Here is a 20,651-nt window from a genome sequence, read left to right as displayed (position 1 = left end):
GGTCCTTGGAGTCTGAATGGATGATCACTTAAGCATGAATCACCTGTGTGCAGCAGCAGCCAAAAAGCTAATATCATCCTTGGTTGTTTAAACAGAGGCATAGAATCAAAACCACATGAAGTATTAGTAGCGTTTCATAAAGCCTTAGTAAGACCACACCTGGAATACTGCAACTATTTTGGGTCATCACATTACAAAAAAATGTTGAAACTTTGGAAGAAGTGTAAAGAAGAGAAGCTAAGCTGAAGGCCTGAAGACTAAAACAAGAACGGTTACAGGAACTGGGCATTGCTAGTCTAGTGACGAAAAGGACCAGGGGAGGCAGGATAGCAGTCTTCCAATATTTGAGGGGCTGCCACAGAGAGGAGGGAATCAAGCTATTTTCCAAGGCACCTGAATGCCAGAGAAGGAATAGTAGATGGAAACTGATCAAGGAGAGATTCAACCTAGAAATAAGAAGTTTTCTGACAGAACAATCAACCAACAGAACAGAAGATTCCTTCAGAAGTTGTGGGAGCTGCTGGCTTTCAAGAAGAGATTGGACTGCCATTTGTTAGAAATGGTGTAGGATCTCCTGCTTGAGCAAGCCGTTGGACTAGATGACGTACAAAGTCCCTTCCAATTCTGTTCATCTAATTTTTCCCCAAACCTCCAGAAGGCAAGATAAACAATGGATGGAAACTAATCCAGGAGAGAAGCAACCTGGAGCTTTCTTACAGTGAGGACAATTAACCAGTGGGACAGCTTGCCTTTAGATAGCGTAGGTGCTTCATCACTGAACTTTTTTAAAGAAGAGACTGGACAGTTACATGTCTGAAATGATATAGGATCTTCTGCTTGAGCAAGGGGCTGGACTAGAAGAGTTGCAAGTTCCCTTCCAGCTATATTTTGATTTTGTATCCTCAATCCCTTCTTGTGCTTTTTAGGTAAGTAGGAGGTTTTAAAAGAAAAATGAGTATCAGTGTAGTTTAAGGTTATCGTTTGGCTTGAAAGTGATGCGTGGATGCCAATATTTAAGCTGTGGAGCTGTGGCAATAAACTTTTATTTGACGAGTATATCCACTAGAGCAGAGTTGCGGTCAGAAATGCATTAGTCCTGAATCCCTTACTATTTTCAAATTTTCTTAGTTTGCTTATATTGTAGAAATCTACCTTTCCACCATGCTTCTTCACATTATGTAATGCAAGTAACATGAGAACAGAAACCATAAGGAGAATGGAGTTGTGATGCTGAATTAAAGAATGGAACTCATAGGCTCTTTGTCCTAATTTTGTGGTGATCTTTCCTTGCCTTCCCTCATGTTGCCCATCTCTGGACATAATCATATCAATATCTTTTTTCTAAAAGTGAGGTCTCCAGAACTGGACACAGTATTCCAAATGGTGTCTCACTAAAGTGGGTTAAAATCTCCTTGATGTTGATACATCTAGTGATGCATCCCAGAATTTTGTTTGCCTTCACAGCTGCCTGGCCACACAGTTTACTTATTTTGCAGGGTTTTTTTTAGTGCCATAGTAACTTTTTTCACACAGTTGTGTAAAAAAAAAAAAGTGCTGCTTGAACTCATTTACTGAAATGCAAGAGCTTTAGCATTGTGGAAATATGTATAACTTTGTGTATCTTCCGAACATTCTCCACACATGGAGCGTTACAACAAGTAGTTTTATTAAATCAGTAGTAGGAAATGTGGATGCATATTAAGTTCCCATAGCTAGGCAGCCTACTCAATCCTTGATTTACAGTAATTTATTATGCAAACATTGGAAGTTACACAGGCAACGAATGATATTTCTGACTACTTATCCCTCCTTCTCTCACTCCTCCCAAATTAGGCATACTCCAGGGAATCGGAGTGAAAATCACTCCAGTGTGCTAACATTGCAAATGATCAATCAAGAAGGAAGAGGCTTGTGCGATCAAACCCCTCTGGCTGTTCTGCCAGGGCCTGGCTGTATGATGCCATGTGGAACCTCCAAGTCCCTGACTCATTCAGGCTCTGGTCCTCTCTGGATGGCGGTGATAACTGGCTTCCTCATCATCATCGGGAAGTTCCATAATCAGAACCTTGGCACTTGAAGTCTTCCTTCACCCGGCACAGGTCCCTAGTGGCCAGCCATTTGCTGTGAGTTTTTGGCTAGGTGCCCACCGACCAGACGGGCTCCGGTGCTGCTTTGCCCAACTGCTGGGTGTCCAAGGGAATCTGCAGGCTCTCCAGGAGGCCAGCACAGTAGTCATCCACTTCATTTCCCCTTTTTCCCCATTCTGCTGTTTTCCCTGAGTCTTCTTGTTCCTTGGGTAGACCGGGTGAACAACATTGTGTTTCCTGTATTGGAGGCTTGTAGTGCGGCTTGGCTTTGGGTAAACGGACGGCTATCATTTATTAGGAAGCATGAATAGAAGAGATGACTCCACCAGACTGTCAATTATCTGGATGCCTGCACTCACAAACAAAAAAATCTCCACACCACAAGCCAAGCAAACACCTGGGCACAAACAGACCCGATACCTCCAACTTAAAGACACCCCAACCAGGTACTCAGATGAAACCTAGCTTCCTAATAAATGATAGCCGTCTGTTTACCCAAAGCCAAGCCGCACTAAAAGCCTCCAATACAGGAAACAATGTTGCCAGCCAATCAAGACCAAAAAAGCTACAAAACAGACAGAAGATATTAGAAACACCAAACAAGCAGAACGCAGCAAACTCCAAGACCAATAAACACAGACCAAGACTGCCAACCAATCAGGATGAAGAAAAAAACATTCTGGCACAGCGTAGGCTAGCACCAAATTTAAAACAAAAACGGCTGTGAAAGCCTGACTCACAGACGAACACAATACAGAAGCCTGATGGTGGCAGATGAGATTCTGCCGAAACGTTGCTACAACTTTAAAAGCACAACTACAATGACGTGGGAAAATACCCGAACAAAGCTGAATACCATACATGTAAGTACCTGCGAAAACTTAAGAAAACAAATATATATAGCAACGTTTCGCCAGAATCTCATCTGCCATCATCAGGCTTCTGTATTGTGTTCGTCTGTGGGGAGATATACACACACACACACACACATACACACATACATTTACACACATACATACATACATATATGGGCAAATGATATTTTTCAAACATTAGGGCCATATTTTTGACTTTTTGTGGTGTGCCATAACATTAAGGTAACTCAAAATTAAGTATCAGTGATGATATTACTTGCTAAACATGCATAAAATTCTCTTTTTCTTCATTGCATTAAAAATTGCTAACAGACTAAAGTGTTTGGATAGCCTGGAGTGGGGGGATATATTTCAGCTCCTGCTCAGTTGGAGCTGTTTAATAATCTAAATAATCCAAGTATGGATTATTAAATTTTCTGTGTCAAACTGGAGAAAAAAAGAAGTACTTAAAGAAAAATCAAGGGTTACCTCCATAACCACTTTTCCATCCTTTTAAATTCGTTGTTTTGCTCACTGTAGCTAATCCCTTTGTGTATCATTGTCAACTCCAAATCTGGTTGAATATTTTCTTTTCATTTATGGTCTAATGATCTATCTATCCCTTCCTTAAATTCTCCATGGGGCTTAAGCTTCCTAGTCTCATTTGTTGAGGTGAATTTCCGACTCAATCCTGTAAAAATGGTTTCCCCCCATCATAGTTTAGATTTATATTCCTTTTTCACCATCTTCCTTTTCTTTCATCAGAAGAAGCTGGAGGGGTCTCTGCCCATTCTGCTCTCCCCTTTGCTGTGAGATTGAGCAAATAATTTGAGAAAGGCAAGCTGCATGTATTGAATTAAAGAAAAAAAAATCATTTTCCTGATTGTGGCCTTCCTGCGTGTGTCCCATCTGCCTCCCCTTCAGGCAGGAGATCCCAACAACCGAAGGACACAACCTGGGTTTCCAACAGAGGCTCCTGGTCCTCATCTTCTGACTGCCCGGCTGTTTCTGACAGGATTTGGACCCTTTTGAGGCCTCCCATAATCTCTGCGGAGCCTTCAAGACAACGGTTCTTGAGGGAAGCAAGTTTAAATCCTCCAGAGATTTTTCTCATTCTCCTCAGACGGTTCCTGAACAGGAAAGGGAGGAAGACAGAGAAAGTGCCGCTTCTGGAGATGTCGAAGCCTTTGTCGGGCAGGGAGCCATTGAGAGGGGCCTTTCTCCCTACTCCCAAGCCCATCATCCCCACCCTCTCCCTCCCCCTCAGACACGGTCTTCTTTCCCGCCCTTTCTACAATCCTGTCACTTTGCAGCACATCCACCAGGGGGAGCCCTCTGCCAAGGGAAAGGAAGTCCCGGCGCCTCGCCATTGATCCACTTGAGGGCAAACGTTACAGTTTGTTTTGGGGGGGTGGAGGCCGAAACAGAAGTGACGTCACAAATGCTTGCCGCTCTAGGACGTGGCACTTGCTCTGTTTAACCCCTGGGGCTTCGCAGCCGCCAGAGAGGCTGGGGAACACTGGCGGTGAGAGATCCAAACGTCCCCGGGGTTGGGGGGCTGGGCGGTTCCCGGACAAAGGGAGGCGGAGGAGGGAGAGACCTGCGCCCTGCCCACCTCCGTCTTCAACCCCGGATTCCATGCTCTCCAGCCGCCCTCTCCACGCAGGGGGAACCGGGCAAGGCTGGAAGGGCAGGAAGGTGGCCGGGATCGGGGGTCCCTTCCCGTCCCGTGTCCAGGGAAGAGCCCAAGTGGGTGGGAGATGAGGATCGGCCTTGCGGAGGCGCAGCAGGAAAGGAGAGAAGCCAGGCGAGGAGGAGTCAGGATTCGCACCCGGCTCCCGGAGGGACCGATCCTGTCTCTGGAGGGGAGAGAAGCGGGGCGGCCTCTCCAGCTGCCTCATTCCTGGCCCTGTTCAGGGGACTCCCCCTTATTGGGGGTGTCCTGCTAATTGCCTATGCTTTCCCCCTGTTGTCTATTCCATTTGCACAACAGCATGTGAAATTGATTGTCAATCAGTGTTGCTACCTAACTGGACAGTTTGATTTCACAGAAGTGTGATTGACTTGGAGTTACATTGTGTTTAAGTGTTCCCTTTATTTTTTTGAGCAGTGTATATGTCGAGCCTATCTTGTGGAGTGTTGGTATTCCTGTCAATTTGGTCTTGTCTGCAAATTTGATGAGTTCCCCTTCTACCTTGTCTAAATCATTGATGAAGTTGAACAGATTTTGCAAATCTTCCTGTTCTTTTTTTCCCCTGTTCAGGGGAGCCTGGTGTCCTTTGAGGAGGTGGCTGTGTATTTCTCGGAGGAGGAATGGTCTCAGCTAGATCCTGACCAAAAAGCGCTGCGTTTGGAAGTCATGCTTGAAAACCATAGGAACGTGGTCTCGTTGGGTAAGAGTTTTCTTTTCCCAAATCAGACATTTCAAGAAGATACTTATTATCTTGTAAACAATTGGCAAATCAAATAAATAAAATAAATAAATAAAGACAGACTATAGTTATTATTTATTTAAAAAAACCACTAATCGGATATCATCTCCTCGAAGGGAAAAGGAAAATATCTGGCCTTCTGGTATTCCAAGGAAGGAAAGAATGAATGTCTCTTTTCTTAGATGCTTTTGGGCCATTTCTTATCAGTATTTTTCCATTTCTATTTGAACTTATCTGTGGAGGCTGAGAAGAACGAGGTTTCTTTTATGTGTCCTCTGGAGGTCATGTGAAAGGAATGTGTTATCATTTACCCTTATTTCTATTTGAACTTATCTGTGGAGGCTGAGAAGGATGGGGTGTGCTTTTAATTGTATTCTGGAAGTCATGTGAGAAGAATGTGTTGTCATTTTCCCCCTTTCACACTCAGGCCATCGAAGAGCATTCTCCCAATCCAATTCAACAACAAAGTCCTCATGAAGTGTGAGTCATAGCATCCTTTGGTACAGGTGATGCCCGAGTTATGATAGTTCACTAAGCGACCATATCAAGTTATGACCTAGCCCTCTCCAAAGTACTTAAGACTCAGTCCTGAAATTAAAAATGCTGCAGCATCACGGCTGTCATTCACACTTACAAATGACAGCAGAGGGGCTGCAACAAAATCGCCCTATCTATAACCCGACCTCATTCTGCCGTGACTGACGTTGGAACGATGTAGCGATCCATCAGTTCTTTTTTTTTAATAAATATTTTATTCAGTTTTCAAAATTTAAGAACATAAAACTTTATACATCATTGTATCAACATCAACACATCTTTTACATTTCCTTATCATCTTTCTATATATATATATACTTCGTTATTCCATTACCATTGCATATTTCTTTCATTATTTAGTTTCAAATTAATATATAAATAAATATAGAGAAATATAGATATAGGTATAAGTATTTACATAGTTTCTTATTCTTATTCTTTACTTAATTGCCATTTTGATTTGTTTTTATTCTTAAACCATACCAGGTGTCCCAGACACTATAATATGTCAAATCTTCTTTATCTCTTAATTTCATTGTTAGCCTGTCCCATCTCTGCACAATCTTTTTTTTATAACAACACCCTCTGGTGGTACATCTTCCTGCTTCTAAAATTGTGCATAAGAAATTCTAACGGCTGTTAAAATATGTAACATAATATTCTCTTTTTTATTATATTTTTCTGTTATTATGCCTAATAGAAATAGTTCTGGTTTGGGTTCAATTTTCTGTTTTATTACTTCTTCTAGCCACAATCGAATTATGTTCCAATACTTCTTGACCTCTGGGCAGGTCAACCACATATGAAAATAAGTACCTTTTTCCTTCTTACACTTCCAGCAATTTGGGCTTAGGTAAAACATTTCTGCTAGTCTAGCAGGGGGTAGGTGCCACCTTTAAAACATTTTGTATAGGTTTTCCCTGTACGTTGTAGACATAGTTAATTTGTAATTTAGTCCCTACATTTTTTCCCAATGTTCCAAATCTATATTGTGGCTAACATTTTTCGCCCATACCACCATTGTCTCCTTTACCACCTCCTCTTCCATCTTAAAATCCAATAGAAAATTATATATTTTGGAAATCATTCCCCCTTCTTCTCCCCCCCCCTTCCTTGTGTAATTGCATCTAATTGGTGTTTTCCCATTTAAAATCCATATTATTCTTTCTTTATTTTTCCTCACCTGAACTTGTATGGCTACCAGTCTATTTCTATATTTTGTTGCTGTAGTTTTTGTATTGTTTTCAGCCTTCCTTGTTCATCTAATAAGTTTTTATAGTTCCTCATTTTAGCCAGATCCATTACGTTGGGATAAATTTGTGCTTCCATGGTTGACAGTCAGCTTGGTATTTTATCATAGTGATTCTTTTTAATTTATTCCATATCCGAATTCTTGAGTCTCTGATCAGGTGTCTCTGGAAGTATGAATGTTGCTTGCTTTTCCCATCCCATAAAAAGCTATGCCACCCTTTTTGCAAGCCGTGGCCTTCTATCAGCAGTATTCTTTTCCAAATTAATCCAATCCTTAATCCATGCCATAGCTGCTCTCTGATAATGCATTTCCCAGTAAGGGGGTCTAAAGCCACCCCTTTCTCTTTTGTCCTGCAGTAATTTCATTTTTATCCTAGCTTTTTTTTCACCCAAATTGATTTAATGACTGTTTTATCTCATTCTCCCAAAAAACATTTGTCCAATTTCACCGGTACAGTTTGAAAGAGACAGTATTTTTGGTAGTGTGGACATTTTGACTGCCACAATTTTCCACATTAACAATAACTGTAATTTCCCCCATATTTCTAATTCTTTTTTAATTTGTGTCATTAACTTATGATAATTATCTTTTTTAACTGATGAACACCTTGGTTTAACCAAATGCCTAAATATTTTATTTTTTTGACAATTTGCATTCCCAATTTTTCTTCCAATTCTTTTTTTTGTTGTTGTTCATCTTTGTTTTGTTTTTATTTATTTTAAGTCCCGCAACACTGCCAAATTCTTCTATTTCTTTTATTAATTCTACTCCGGTGTCCTCCAGATCCTCCAAGAAAGATACTATATCGCCAGCGAAGGCATGTACTTTATAATGCTCCTTTCTAATTAAAGCCCCTTTAATTTCTTTATTTTTCCTAATATTCTCCAATAAATTCTCTAATGTAAGGATAAAGAGTAGCGGTGACAATGGGCATCCCTGTCTTACTCCCTTGTTGATCTTAAATGTTTCTGTCCTATCACCATTTAGTATTATGCTAGCCGCCTAGATCGAATAGATTGCCCAAATTGTTTTGATAAATTTGTCACTGAAATCCATACTTTTTAATTGCTATATAATGAACTGCCAATTGACATTATCAAACGCTTTTTGCACATCGAGAAAGACCATTGCCATCTGCTTTCCAGGGTGTGCCTCATAGTATTCTAATATGTTCATTACCGTTGTAGTGTTATTTTTAATCAAAGGTCTCTGCTGAAATTAACCCACCCAATAAATCTTAAGATTTCTCCTAATTCCTCCTTGGATTTTCCCCTGATTATTCCTTAACTCAAAACACTTTGAGTGAGATTTGCATATATATAGATAATTGTAAAGAAAGAGATGTTTTCTAGATATTTTCAAAGCTTTCAGGACTCATCAATTTAGAAATCATGTTTATATCACACCACTGTAAAAGGCAAATGTTCAACATAATGGAATTTCGGAAAAATTCAGAAGGAAATTCACTTGATTTTGTGCAGTTTGATCTATTTCTCTAAGCTTGTTATCATTTTCATTTCTCTTTTGATTTGAAGGTAACAATGGACAGGATAACAAATCCCAAGGAAAGTGAGGGTCATAAGACAGGATTATAAATTCTTGGCCAATTATTTAAATAAAAAAGAAATTCCTTTTAAATGGTTAATCCCAGAAGGGATGTTAATAACTTGGAAAGAGAGAAAAATCAAAATAGATTCTATAGAACAGGCCCAAGACTTTCATGATCAGCTAATAGGCACGGATAACCAATACACCAAGGAGGAAACTAAAAGGAAACCACAGGATGATCGTAATCGCCATAGAAACCAAAAAGAAGGACTTCCTCAAAATTTAGGGAACGACAAACCACAACCAGGGAGAGAAGAATCAATCTCACAACAACAGCAAGAAGAAAACCGAATCATCACTAGACAAAAAACTAAACAGACCTAGATAAATGGAGATAGGAAAGAAACTCCTCTCCATTAATATAAATGGTTTAAATTCAACATCTAAAAGGAAAAGGATATTAACTAAATTAATTAGACAAAACGCATGACATAATATGCCTACAAGAAACACACATTAGGAAAAAGGATGAAAGATATTTAATTTGCCCGAAACTTGGAAAACTTTTTACAGCACCAGCAGACAAACATAAAAAGAAAGGAATTGCAATATTTGTGAAAGATGATGTAAAAGCAGAACTAATCTGGTCGGATCCGGAAGGAAGAACTCTGGTTATACAAATTTGGATTAATCATATCACATTTTATTGGTAGCAATCTACGCGCCAAATGAAGAACAAGGAAATTTTTAAAGATCTTCATCAGAGAATAATAGGTTTCGAAAAAAAGGAATATCTGCATGATAGGCGACTTCAACTCCATTGCTGATCATCAAAAAGACCATAGTAATGTGAATAAGAACAAGAAAGGGAAAAGAGAATTTTCTATGCCCTGTAAGGACATGATGAAAGAATTAAACTTAATAGACTTATGGAGAAAACTAAACCCAGAAGAGAAACAGTTCACATATTATTCAAATCCACACAAAATCTGGACTAGAATAGATATGGCCTGGATGGATGGGGAATTGGCCAATGAAATAAAAGAAATTAAAATCCTACCAAATGAATGGGCCGACCACAACCCAATACAACTAATTTGGAGAGATAGGAGAAAAACAAAGAAAAGATGGACACTAAATACTCAGTTAATAAGCGAAGAAGAGTACATTAAGAAGCTGAAAGAGGAATTAAATTATTTTCTAAAAGAAAATAATAATGAAGCAACCACGAAACAAAATATTTGGGATACAATGAAGGCAATTATAAGAGGAACAACAATCTCCTATAATGCCATGAGAAATAAAAAGAATACATGCCCAACAAAATAAATTCCAACAACAAATTAAAGAATTAGAAATACAACTTCAAAAATCCCCTAAAAACCAGAGAACACAAAATCAGTTAATAACAATTAAACATAAATTGAACTTACTTGAACAAGATAAAATAGAAATTAACTTGAAAAGGTCCAAACAAAATTATTTTGAGCATGCAAATAAACCAGGAAGATGGCTATCCCATAAACTTAAAAAAATGGAAGAAAAGAGATTGATACACCAACTAATGGATGAGAAAGATGTCTTACAACATGAGATAGAGAAGAAAAAGATATCATTTACAACTATTTTCAAAGATTATATAAAAGGAGGAAGTTAATGAAGATAAAATAAGAACTTATTTAGAGGAGACGAATGACAAGGTAATTGGAGAGGAATGGATAGAGTTATTGAATAAAGATATTACATGGTCTGAATTGAAGTCAGCAATGGAGAATCAAAGTAATAACAAATCTCCAGGACCAGATGGGATTCCGGCAGAACTATATAAAGCAATATTGGAACTAGTAGGACCACTGATGCTGGAAGTGTTTAATGAGGTACTTCTGGCAGCCAAGATGCCGGACTCGTGGAGGGGGCGCTGATTTCGCTAATCCCGAAGGAGGATGCAGATCATAGATACATCAACAACTATAGACCGATTTCACTTTTAAATGCCGATTATAAATTGTTTACTTCTGTCATAGCTAATAGAGTAAAACAAGCTTTAAATCCACATATACATGAAGATCAAAATGGATTTCTTCCGTCCCGACAAATAAAGAACAATTTAAGAACCGTTATCGATGTCCTAGAATATTATGAAGCCCACCGGAGAAACAATCCGCACTCATGTTTTTAGATGCTGAGAAAGCATTTGATAACTTAAATTGGCACTTTTTAATTCAAAAAATTTACAATATGAGTCTTGGTACCAAATTTGAAAACATTATAACAACTATTTACAACACACAACAGGCTAATATACTAATCAATGGCGAACAAACAGATCCAATAAATATAGAAAAAGGTGTCAGACAGGGCTGCCCTCTCTCACCTCTTCTTTTCATTTTTGCCCTAGAATCACTCTTAACACGGGTTAGACAAAACTCTGAAATTAGAGGAGTGAGGGTCAAATCAGAAGAATATAAACTACAAGCGTTTGCTGACGATATGGTTTTCTTTTTGGAGGAACCCATGGAAAAAGGTTATAATCTAATAAAAGAATTAGAACAATTTGGCACAGTGGCAGGATTAAAAATTAATAGAAAAAGAGGCGAAATTAATGACCAAAAATTTAACAGAAAACCAGAAGGAAGAATTAGAAACAATGATGGGGATACAGGTAACAAAAAGGGTCAAATATTTAGGAATATGGTTAACACCACAAGGTAAATCACTCAAAGAGAACAATTATGATAAACTACTTCAACAAACAAAGAAAGATTTAGAATCCTGGAATAAGTTGCAGCTTTCCTTATTGGGCAGGATTGCCTCGATTAAAATGAATATATTACCAAAATTTCTTTATTTATTCCAGACAATCCCAATTAAGTTGTCAAAAAAATTTTTGAAGAATTAAATAAGATCACACTTAAATTTATTTGGCAGGGGAAAAAACCCAGGATCAATGTAAAGGCCTTACAAGATGCGAAAAGTAGAGGGGTCTAGCCCTTCCAAATTGGGAATTATATTATTCGGCAGCTATCTTATTATGGATAAAAGACTGGGTGAACTTACTTAACAAAGAATTTTAGCATTAGAAGGGCATGACCTCCAGAGAGGGTGGCATGCCTTCTTATGGGAAGTGGGAAACCCAAGCAGTCTTACTTTCATAGACACCTCATTAGGGACTCATTATTAATTAATTGGAAAAAAATATGCAAAAACACTATCTAAAAATTCGATCTGGCTATCAACAATGGAGGCAATGGTACATCCCAATAATTTGGACATAACAAAATGATTAAATATAAAGATTTATTAGATCCATAGAGAAATTAAAAACTCGACAAGAACTACAGGAACAGGGATTTAAAATTGATCAGTGGTTATATATACAAATCCATAGCAGATACAAACAAGATATAAAAGACTTTGGAATTTATAACAAACTGCAGTATTTAGATAAAATTTTTCTAGGATCAAACAAAAAGAACATATCCAAATTGTAAAGAAAGAGATGTTTTCTAGATATTTTCAAAGCTTTCAGGACTCATCAATTTAGAAATCATGTTTATATCACACCACTGTAAAAGGCAAATGTTCAACATAATGGAATTTTGGAAAAATTCAGAAGGAAATTCACTTGATTTTGTGCAGTTTGATCTATTTCTCTAAGCTTGTTATCATTTTCATTTCTCTTTTGATTTGAAGGTAACAATGGACAGGATAATCAAGATTCCTGTGAACTGTCCCAAATGATCACTGCTAAAGATGGAATGGAGAAGTTTGGAATTCGAACGGAATTCAAAAGCCATGTGAGAAACCAGTCAAATAATTGGAATCATGAAAGCTCATTTTCCACTGATGCCCAGCAAGAGGAAATAAGGAAAAAATATAATGGGAAAAGTGTGAAGCCAATGAAAACTAAACTACAAGTAAAAGAACACTATTTAAGCCAAGACAATGGAGAAGATGCTATGAGAAGACACAATAGACAAAATTACAATGAGACATTCATTCCTTCTCTTAGAAATAAGTTCCTTACATCTAAAAAAGTGATTGATATAAAAGAGAAGCCTTATAAATGTTTGGAATGTGGAACATGTTTTAGAAAAAGTAGGCAACTTACTTCCCATGAAAGGATTCACACTGGGGAGAAGCTCTACAAATGCAGAGACTGTGGTATCACATTCAGAAGATGGAATAATCTTATTTCCCATAAAAGGATCCACTCAGGAGAGAAACCATATAAATGCATGGAGTATGGAAAAACCTTTGCTCAAAGAGGTAATCTTATTTGCCATAAGACGATCCACACAGGGGAGAAGCCGTATAAATGCATGGAGTGTGGGAAGACCTTTGCTCAAAGTGGTCATCTTATTCGCCATAAGACGATCCACACAGGGGAAAAACCATATAAATGTATGGAGTGTGGGAAGAACTTTGCTCAAAGTGGTCATCTTAGTTCCCATATGATAATCCACACAGGGGAAAAACCATATAAATGCATGGAGTGTGGGAGGACCTTTGCTCAAAAATGTAATCTTATTTCCCATATCATGATCCACACAGGGGAGAAGCCGTATAAATGCATGGAGTGTGGGAAGACCTTTGCTCAAAAATGTAATCTTATTTCCCATATCATGATCCACACAGGGGAGAAGCCGTATAAATGCATGGAGTGTGGGAAGACCTTTGCTCGAAGTGTTCATCTTAGTTCCCATATGATAATCCACACGGGGGAAAAACCGTATAAATGTATGGAGTGTGGAAAGACCTTTGCTCAAAGTGGTCATCTTAGTTCCCATATGATGATCCACACAGGGGAAAAACCATATAAATGCATGGAGTGTGGGAAGACTTTTGCTCAAAAATGTAATCTTATTTCCCATATCATGATCCACACAGGGGAAAAACCATATAAATGCATGGAGTGTGGGAAGACCTTTGCTCGAAGTGGTCATCTTAGTTCCCATATGATAATCCACACAGGGGAAAAACCGTATAAATGTATGGAGTGTGGAAAGACCTTTGCTCAAAGTGGTCATCTTAGTACCCATATGAGAATCCACACAGGGGAAAAGCCGTATAAATGCATTGAGTGTAGAAAGACCTTTGCTCAAAAAAATAAACTTATTTGTCACAAGATGATCCACACAGGGGAAAAGCCATATAAATGCATGGAGTGTGGGAAGACCTTTGCTCAAAGCGGTCATCTTATTCGCCATAAGACGATCCACACAGGGGAAAAACCATATAAATGTATGGAGTGTGGGAAGAACTTTGCTCAAAGTGGTCATCTTAGTTACCATATGATAATGCACACAGGGGAAAAACCATATAAATGCATGGAGTGTGGGAGGACCTTTGCTCAAAAATCTCATCTTATTTCCCATATCATGATCCACACAGGGGAGAAGCCGTATAAATGCATGGAGTGTGGGAAGACCTTTGCTCAGAGCGGTGGACTTTGGTACCACAACAAGATCCACACAGGAGAGAAACCATATAAATGCATGCATTGTGGAAAGAGCTTTGCTCAGAATAGCAATCTTACTTCTCATAAAAGGATACATGCTCGGGAGAAACTATATAGCAATAGCAATTCCACTTAGCCTTATATACCACTATGATTTACCACACACTATGAGCAGTTTACAAAGTCAGCCTATGGTCCCCAGCAATCTATCTATCTTTACCCATCTCAGAAGGATGGGAGCTGAATCAACCCTGAGCCTGTCAGAATCAAACTCCTGACTGTGGGCAATTAGCCTGTAGTAGTGCATTCTAACCTCTGACCCACCATGTCTCTAGATTTTTATGTGTATGTTGTGCCTTTTTGATCCAAATGAGACAAGATTGAATCCAACAAATTGAAATTTAATATGGAGAAAAGTAAGATTTTACACCTGGCCAGGAAAAACCTGAAACTTGGCTCAAAAATAGTAAGTGTGAAAGGGTCCTTGGAGTCTGAATGGATGATCACTTAAGCATGAATCACCTGTGTGCAGCAGCAGCCAAAAAGCTAATATCATCCTTGGTTGTTTAAACAGAGGCATAGAATCAAAACCACATGAAGTATTAGTAGCGTTTCATAAAGCCTTAGTAAGACTACTACTTAGTAAGACTAGATGACCTACAAAGTCCCTTCCAATTCTGTTCATCTAATTTTTCCCCAAACCTCCAGAAGGCAAGATAAACAATGGATGGAAACTAATCCAGGAGAGAAGCAACCTGGAGCTTTCTTACAGTGAGGACAATTAACCAGTGGGACAGCTTGCCTTTAGATAGCGTAGGTGCTTCATCACTGAACTTTTTTAAAGAAGAAACTGGACAGTTACATGTCTGAAATGATATAGGATCTCCTGCTTGAGCAAGGGGCTGGACTAGAAGAGTTGCAAGTTCCCTTCCAGCTATATTCTGATTTTGATTTTGTATCCTCAATCCCTTCTTGTGCTTTTTAGGTAAGTAGGAGGTTTTAAAAGAAAAATGAGTATCAGTGTAGTTTAAGGTTATCATTTGGCTTGAAAGTGATGCGTGGATGCCAATATTTAAGCTGTGGAGCTGTGGCAATAAACTTTTATTTGACGAGTATATCCACTAGAGCAGAGTTGCGGTCAGAAATGCATTAGTCCTGAATCCCTTACTATTTTCAAATTTTCTTAGTTTGCTTATATTGTAGAAATCTACCTTTCCACCATGCTTCTTCACATTATGTAATGCAAGTAACATGAGAACAGAAACCATAAGGAGAATGGAGTTGTGATGCTGAATTAAAGAATGAAACTCATAGGCTCTTTGTCCTAATTTTGTGGTGATCTTTCCTTGCCTTCCCTCATGTTGCCCATCTCTGGACATAATCATATCAATATCTTTTTTTCTAAAAGTGAGGTCTCCAGAACTGGACACAGTATTCCAAATGGTGTCTCACTAAAGTGGGTTAAAATCTCCTTGATGTTGATACATCTAGTGATTCATCCCAGAATTTTGTTTGCCTTCACAGCTGCCTGGCCACACAGTTTACTTATTTTGCAGGGTTTTTTTTAGTGCCATAGTAACTTTTTTCACACAGTTGTGTAAAAAAAAAAAAGTGCTGCTTGAAGTCATTTACTGAAATGCAAGAGCTGTAGCATTGTGGAAATATGTATAACTTTGTGTATCTTCTGAACATTCTCCACACATGGAGCGTTACAACAAGTAGTTTTATTAAATCAGTAGTAGGAAATGTGGATGCATATTAAGTTCCCATAGCTAGGCAGCCTACTCAATCCTTGATTTACAGTAATTTATTATGCAAACATTGGAAGTTACACAGGCAACGAATGATATTTCTGACTACTTATCCCTCCTTCTCTCACTCCTCCCAAATTAGGCATACTCCAGGGAATCGGAGTGAAAATCACTCCAGTGTGCTAACATTGCAAATGATCAATCAAGAAGAAAGAGGCTTGTGGGATCAAACCCCTCTGGCTGTTCTGCCAGGGCCTGGCTGTATGATGCCATGTGGAACCTCCAAGTCCCTGACTCATCCAGGCTCTGGTCCTCTCTGGATGGCGGTGATAACTGGCTTCCTCATCATCATCGGGAAGTTCCATAATCAGAACCTTGGCACTTGAAGTCTTCCTTCACCCGGCACAGGTCCCTAGTGGCCAGCCATTTGCTGTGAGTTTTTGGCTAGGTGCCCACCGACCAGACGGGCTCCGGTGCTGCTTTGCCCACCTGCTGGGTGTCCAAGGGAATCTGCAGGCTCTCCAGGAGGCCAGCACAGTAGTCATCCACTTCATTTCCCCTTTTTCCCCATTCTGCTGTTTTCCCTGAGTCTTCTTGTTCCTTGGGTAGACCGGGTGAACAACATTGTGTTTCCTGTATTGGAGGCTTGTAGTGCGGCTTGGCTTTGGGTAAACGGACGGCTATCATTTATTAGGAAGCATGAATAGAAGAGATGACTCCACCAGACTGTCAATTATCTGGATGCCTGCACTCACAAACAAAAAAATCTCCACACCACAAGCCAAGCAAACACCTGGGCACAAACAGACCCGATACCTCCAACTTAAAGACACCCCAACCAGGTACTCAGATGAAACCTAGCTTCCTAATAAATGATAGCCGTCTGTTTACCCAAAGCCAAGCCGCACTAAAAGCCTCCAATACAGGAAACAATGTTGCCAGCCAATCAAGACCAAAAAAAGCTACAAAACAGACAGAAGATATTAGAAACACCAAACAAGCAGAACGCAGCAAACTCCAAGACCAATAAACACAGACCAAGACTGCCAACCAATCAGGATGAAGAAAAAAACATTCTGGCACAGCGTAGGCTAGCACCAAATTTAAAACAAAATCGGCTGTGAAAGCCTGACTCACAGACGAACACAATACAGAAGCCTGATGGTGGCAGATGAGATTCTGCCGAAACGTTGCTACAACTTTAAAAGCACAACTACAATGACGTGGGAAAATACCTGAACAAAGCTGAATACCATACATGTAAGTACCTGCGAAAACTTAAGAAAACAAATATATATAGCAACGTTTCGCCAGAATCTCATCTGCCATCATCAGGCTTCTGTATTGTGTTCGTCTGTGGGGAGAGATATATACACACACACACACACATACATACATTTACACACATATATACATACATACATATATGGGCAAATGATATTTTTCAAACATTAGGGCCATATTTTTGACTTTTTGTGGTGTGCCATAACATTAAGGTAACTCAAAATTAAGTATCAGTGATGATATTACTTGCTAAACATGCATAAAATTCTCTTTTTCTTCATTGCATTAAAAATTGCTAACAGACTAAAGTGTTTGGATAGCCTGGAGTGGGGGGATATATTTCAGCTCCTGCTCGGTTGGAGCTGTTTAATAATCTAAATAATCCAAGTATGGATTATTAAATTTTCTGTGTCAAACTGGAGAAAAAAAGAAATACTTAAAGAAAAATCAAGGGTTACCTCCATAACCATTTTTCCATCCTTTTAAATTCGTTGTTTTGCTCACTGTAGCTAATCCCTTTGTGTATCATTGTCAACTCCAAATCTGGTTGAATATTTTCTTTTCATTTATGGTCTAATGATCTATCCCTTCCTTAAATTCTCCATGGGGCTTAAGCTTCCTAGTCTCATTTGTTGAGGTGAATTTCGACTCAATCCTGTAAAAATGGTTTCCCCCATCATAGTTTAGATTTATATTCCTTTTTCACCATCATCCTTTTCTTTCATCAGAAGAAGCTGGAGGGGTCTCTGCCCATTCTGCTCTCCCCTTTGCTGTGAGATTGAGCAAATAATTTGAGAAAGGCAGCTGCATGTATTGAATTAAAGAAAAAAAATCATTTTCCTGATTGTGGCCTTCCTGCGTGTGTCCCATCTGCCTCCCCTTCAGGCAGGAGATCCCAACAACTGAAGGACACAACCTGGGTTTCCAACAGAGGCTCCTGGTCCTCATCTTCTGACTGCCCGGCTGTTTCTGACAGGATTTGGACCCTTTTGAGGCCTCCCATAATCTCTGCGGAGCCTTCAAGACAACTGTTCTTGAGGGAAGCAAGTTTAAATCCTCCAGAGATTTTTCTCATTCTCCTCAGACGGTTCCTGAACAGGAAAGGGAGGAAGACAGAGAAAGTGCCGCTTCTGGAGAGGTCGAAGCCTTTGTCGGGCAGGGAGCCATTGAGAGGGGCCTTTCTCCCTACTCCCAAGCCCATCATGCCCACCCTCTCCCTCCCCTCAGACACGGTCTTCTTTCCCGCCCTTTCTACAATCCTGGCACTTTGCAGCACATCCACCAGGGGGAGCCCTCCGCCAAGGGAAGGGAAGTCCCGGCGCTTCGCCATTGATCCACTTGAGGGCAAACGTTACAGTTTGTTTTGTGGGGGGGAGGCCGAGACGGAAGTGACGTCACAAATGCTTGCCGCTCTAGGACGTGGCACTCGCTCTGTTTAACCCCTGGGGCTCCGCAGCCGGCAGAGAGGCTGCGGGACACTGGCGGTGAGAGATCCAAACGTCCCCGGGGTTGGGGGGCTGGGCGGTTCCCGGACAAAGGGAGGCGGAGGAGGGAGAGACCTGCGCCCTGCCCACCTCCGCCTTCAACCCCGGATTCCATGCTCTCCAGCCGCCCTCTCCACGCAGGGGGAACCGGGCAAGGCTGGAAGGGCAGGAAGGTGGCCGGGATCCGGGGGTCCCTTCCCGTCCCGTGTCCAGGGAAGAGCCCAAGTGGGTGGGAGATGAGGATCGGCCTTGCGGAGGCGCAGCAGGAAAGGAGAGAAGCCGGGCGAGGAGGAGGCAGGATTCGCACCCGGCTCCCGGAGGGACCGATCCTGTCTCCGGAGGTGGAGAGAAGCGAGGCGGCCTCTCCATCTGCCTCCTTCCTGGCCCTCCTCAGGGGGACTTGGGCCTTGTGCTGGGATGACCCGCCTGGGGCTCAGGGCAGGTTGGGTGAAGGTTGTTCAGGGGCTGAATTCCACTTTCTAATTCTTGGCGTTGGTTTTTCTTTCCATCTCAGATACAGAAACTTGAGGCTACTTGAAATCTTTGCAAGCCAAAATTTTGTCTTGGGTGAAAAAAAGAGCGGAATAAGTTGCAGGGATCCGTCCTGTGGCCCCAGAAATGGTCCTGTGAAGGAAAAGGCATCTGGAGATCCACAAGAGTGCTTGGACCCATTTGGAGTTGCTCTGCAGGAAAGAGAAAGGACGGAGACACACCAGTTTGTAAAGGAGGAAACTAGGAAAGGCCCTCCAGCTGTTCAGCCTGGGAAGGGTGGAGAGATCTGGACAAGACCTGATCAGGAGATCCTGGAGGAGGAAACCATCCTCCCTTCAGAAGTTCAGCCCTGGAACTTCATCCAATGCCAGGAGGTTGAGGGTCCCCGAGCACTTTGCAATCGACTCCATGACTTTAGTAGGCGATGGCTGAGATCAGAAAAACACACCAAAGCTCAGATGCTGGACCTGGTTGTTCTGGAACAGCTCCTGTTCCTTCTGCCCCCAGAGATGGAGGGCTGGGTGAGGGAGTGTGGAGCAGAGACCAGTTCCCAGGTGGTGGCCCTGGCTGAAGGCTTCCTCCTCAGTCAGGCGGAGGAGCAGAAGAAGCAGGTCCAGTTGCAGGTGAGACACTTCAGGGAGCTCAAAAGAGAATAGAGAATGTGTTTGAATACTTCACCCTACTTCCCAAACTTCTCTGACATTCATGATATGGGGCAAAGTCCCACCAATTTTTGTAGGACATTGTTCCATTGTTTTCTCACTCAACCACACTGATGGATATTGGGGGCTTTGAGGTGGTGTTCCCCAATTTATGTCGTGTGGATGTACATTAATTCTGCTTCTTTTTCCTTCCTCCGATTTGAAGTGCTGCACTATGGAGATCAGAGATCCTGAGGGAAAGAAGAATCCATCAAACCCCCTCAGGAGCTATTTTTCAGGAGGATCCCTTGGGAAGATCAAAATCTGGACACCTCAGGAGGTAACAGAAGATCCTCCAATTACCCATCTGCCTTACCTTCTCTCTCTTTTCTCTTCTATACAATACCTTCTTCTATTTATACTTTTTCACACTAAGAAGTATAGTGTGAGCCTCCTCCTGCTAAAGGTAGAGATTGAGGTCCACCTGAAGGGGTGCGTGAGGAATTTGTGGATTTTCTGGAAGACAAAATTGTTCAACTTCATTCCCTGTTAGATGCCGGCGTGGTTGCTGGTCTGGTGGAAGTCCTTGAGGCAGGTTGTTGCTGTGTTATCTGGGAACGGTTTGACCCTGTTGCTCCTGAGGAAGTGGACAGGGTCCTAGGGAGTATGTGTGCAAGCACCTGTGTATTACACCCATGTCCCTCCTGGCTTGTGAAAGTTTCTCGGGAGGTGACAGGGTGGGTGGACTCTGGCGATGATTAATGCTTCCCTACAGGGGAGGATAGTGCCCCAGCACTTTAAAGAGGCTGTGATCCACCTTCTTCTAAG

At 40.8% G+C, this 20,651-nt stretch overlaps 3 protein-coding genes across 4 annotated transcripts in view; 2 read left to right on the top strand and 1 right to left on the bottom strand.

Annotated features, from left to right (window-relative positions):
- LOC113431380 (uncharacterized) overlaps positions 1-15,482 on the top strand; it is a 60,179-nt gene extending 44,697 nt beyond the window's left edge. Inside the window, 3 exon segments of the mRNA XM_087958854.1 lie at positions 3,957-4,130; positions 5,205-5,334; positions 12,404-15,482. Of these exon segments, the coding sequence (XP_087814980.1) occupies positions 3,957-4,130; positions 5,205-5,334; positions 12,404-14,307 (2,208 nt within the window). The 3' untranslated portion in view covers positions 14,308-15,482.
- The window catches only part of LOC113427813 (uncharacterized), a 142,110-nt gene that overhangs the window by 78,816 nt on the left and 42,643 nt on the right, over positions 1-20,651 (bottom strand). The window lies entirely within an intron of this gene.
- On the top strand, positions 13,369-20,376 carry LOC148131824 (uncharacterized). The gene is made up of 5 exons (XM_087958853.1): positions 13,369-13,480; positions 13,937-14,047; positions 14,546-14,637; positions 18,663-19,805; positions 20,050-20,376. The coding sequence occupies exons 1-5, from the start codon at positions 13,369-13,371 to the stop codon at positions 20,374-20,376; spliced, it is 1,785 nt and encodes a 594-aa protein (XP_087814979.1).

The sequence above is a fragment of the Notechis scutatus genome, chromosome 2, assembly GCF_049901735.1.
Source record: "Notechis scutatus isolate UNSWTSFEM ecotype Mainland chromosome 2, rNotScu1.2, whole genome shotgun sequence".
In the NCBI taxonomy this organism is placed as follows: domain Eukaryota; kingdom Metazoa; phylum Chordata; class Lepidosauria; order Squamata; family Elapidae; genus Notechis; species Notechis scutatus.
This window is presented reverse-complemented; position numbering and strand designations above follow the sequence as displayed.

Coding starts and splice junctions, on each gene's coding strand:
- LOC148131824 (XM_087958853.1), top strand. CDS start 13,369: ATGGAGTGTGGGAAGACCTTTGCTCGAAGTGTTCATCTTAGTTCCCAT. Junction 14,638..18,662: donor TGAAACTTGGCTCAAAAATA/GTAAGTGTGAAA, acceptor GGGGCTCCGCAG/CCGGCAGAGAGGCTGCGGGA. Junction 19,806..20,049: donor AGAAGCAGGTCCAGTTGCAG/GTGAGACACTTC, acceptor TCCGATTTGAAG/TGCTGCACTATGGAGATCAG.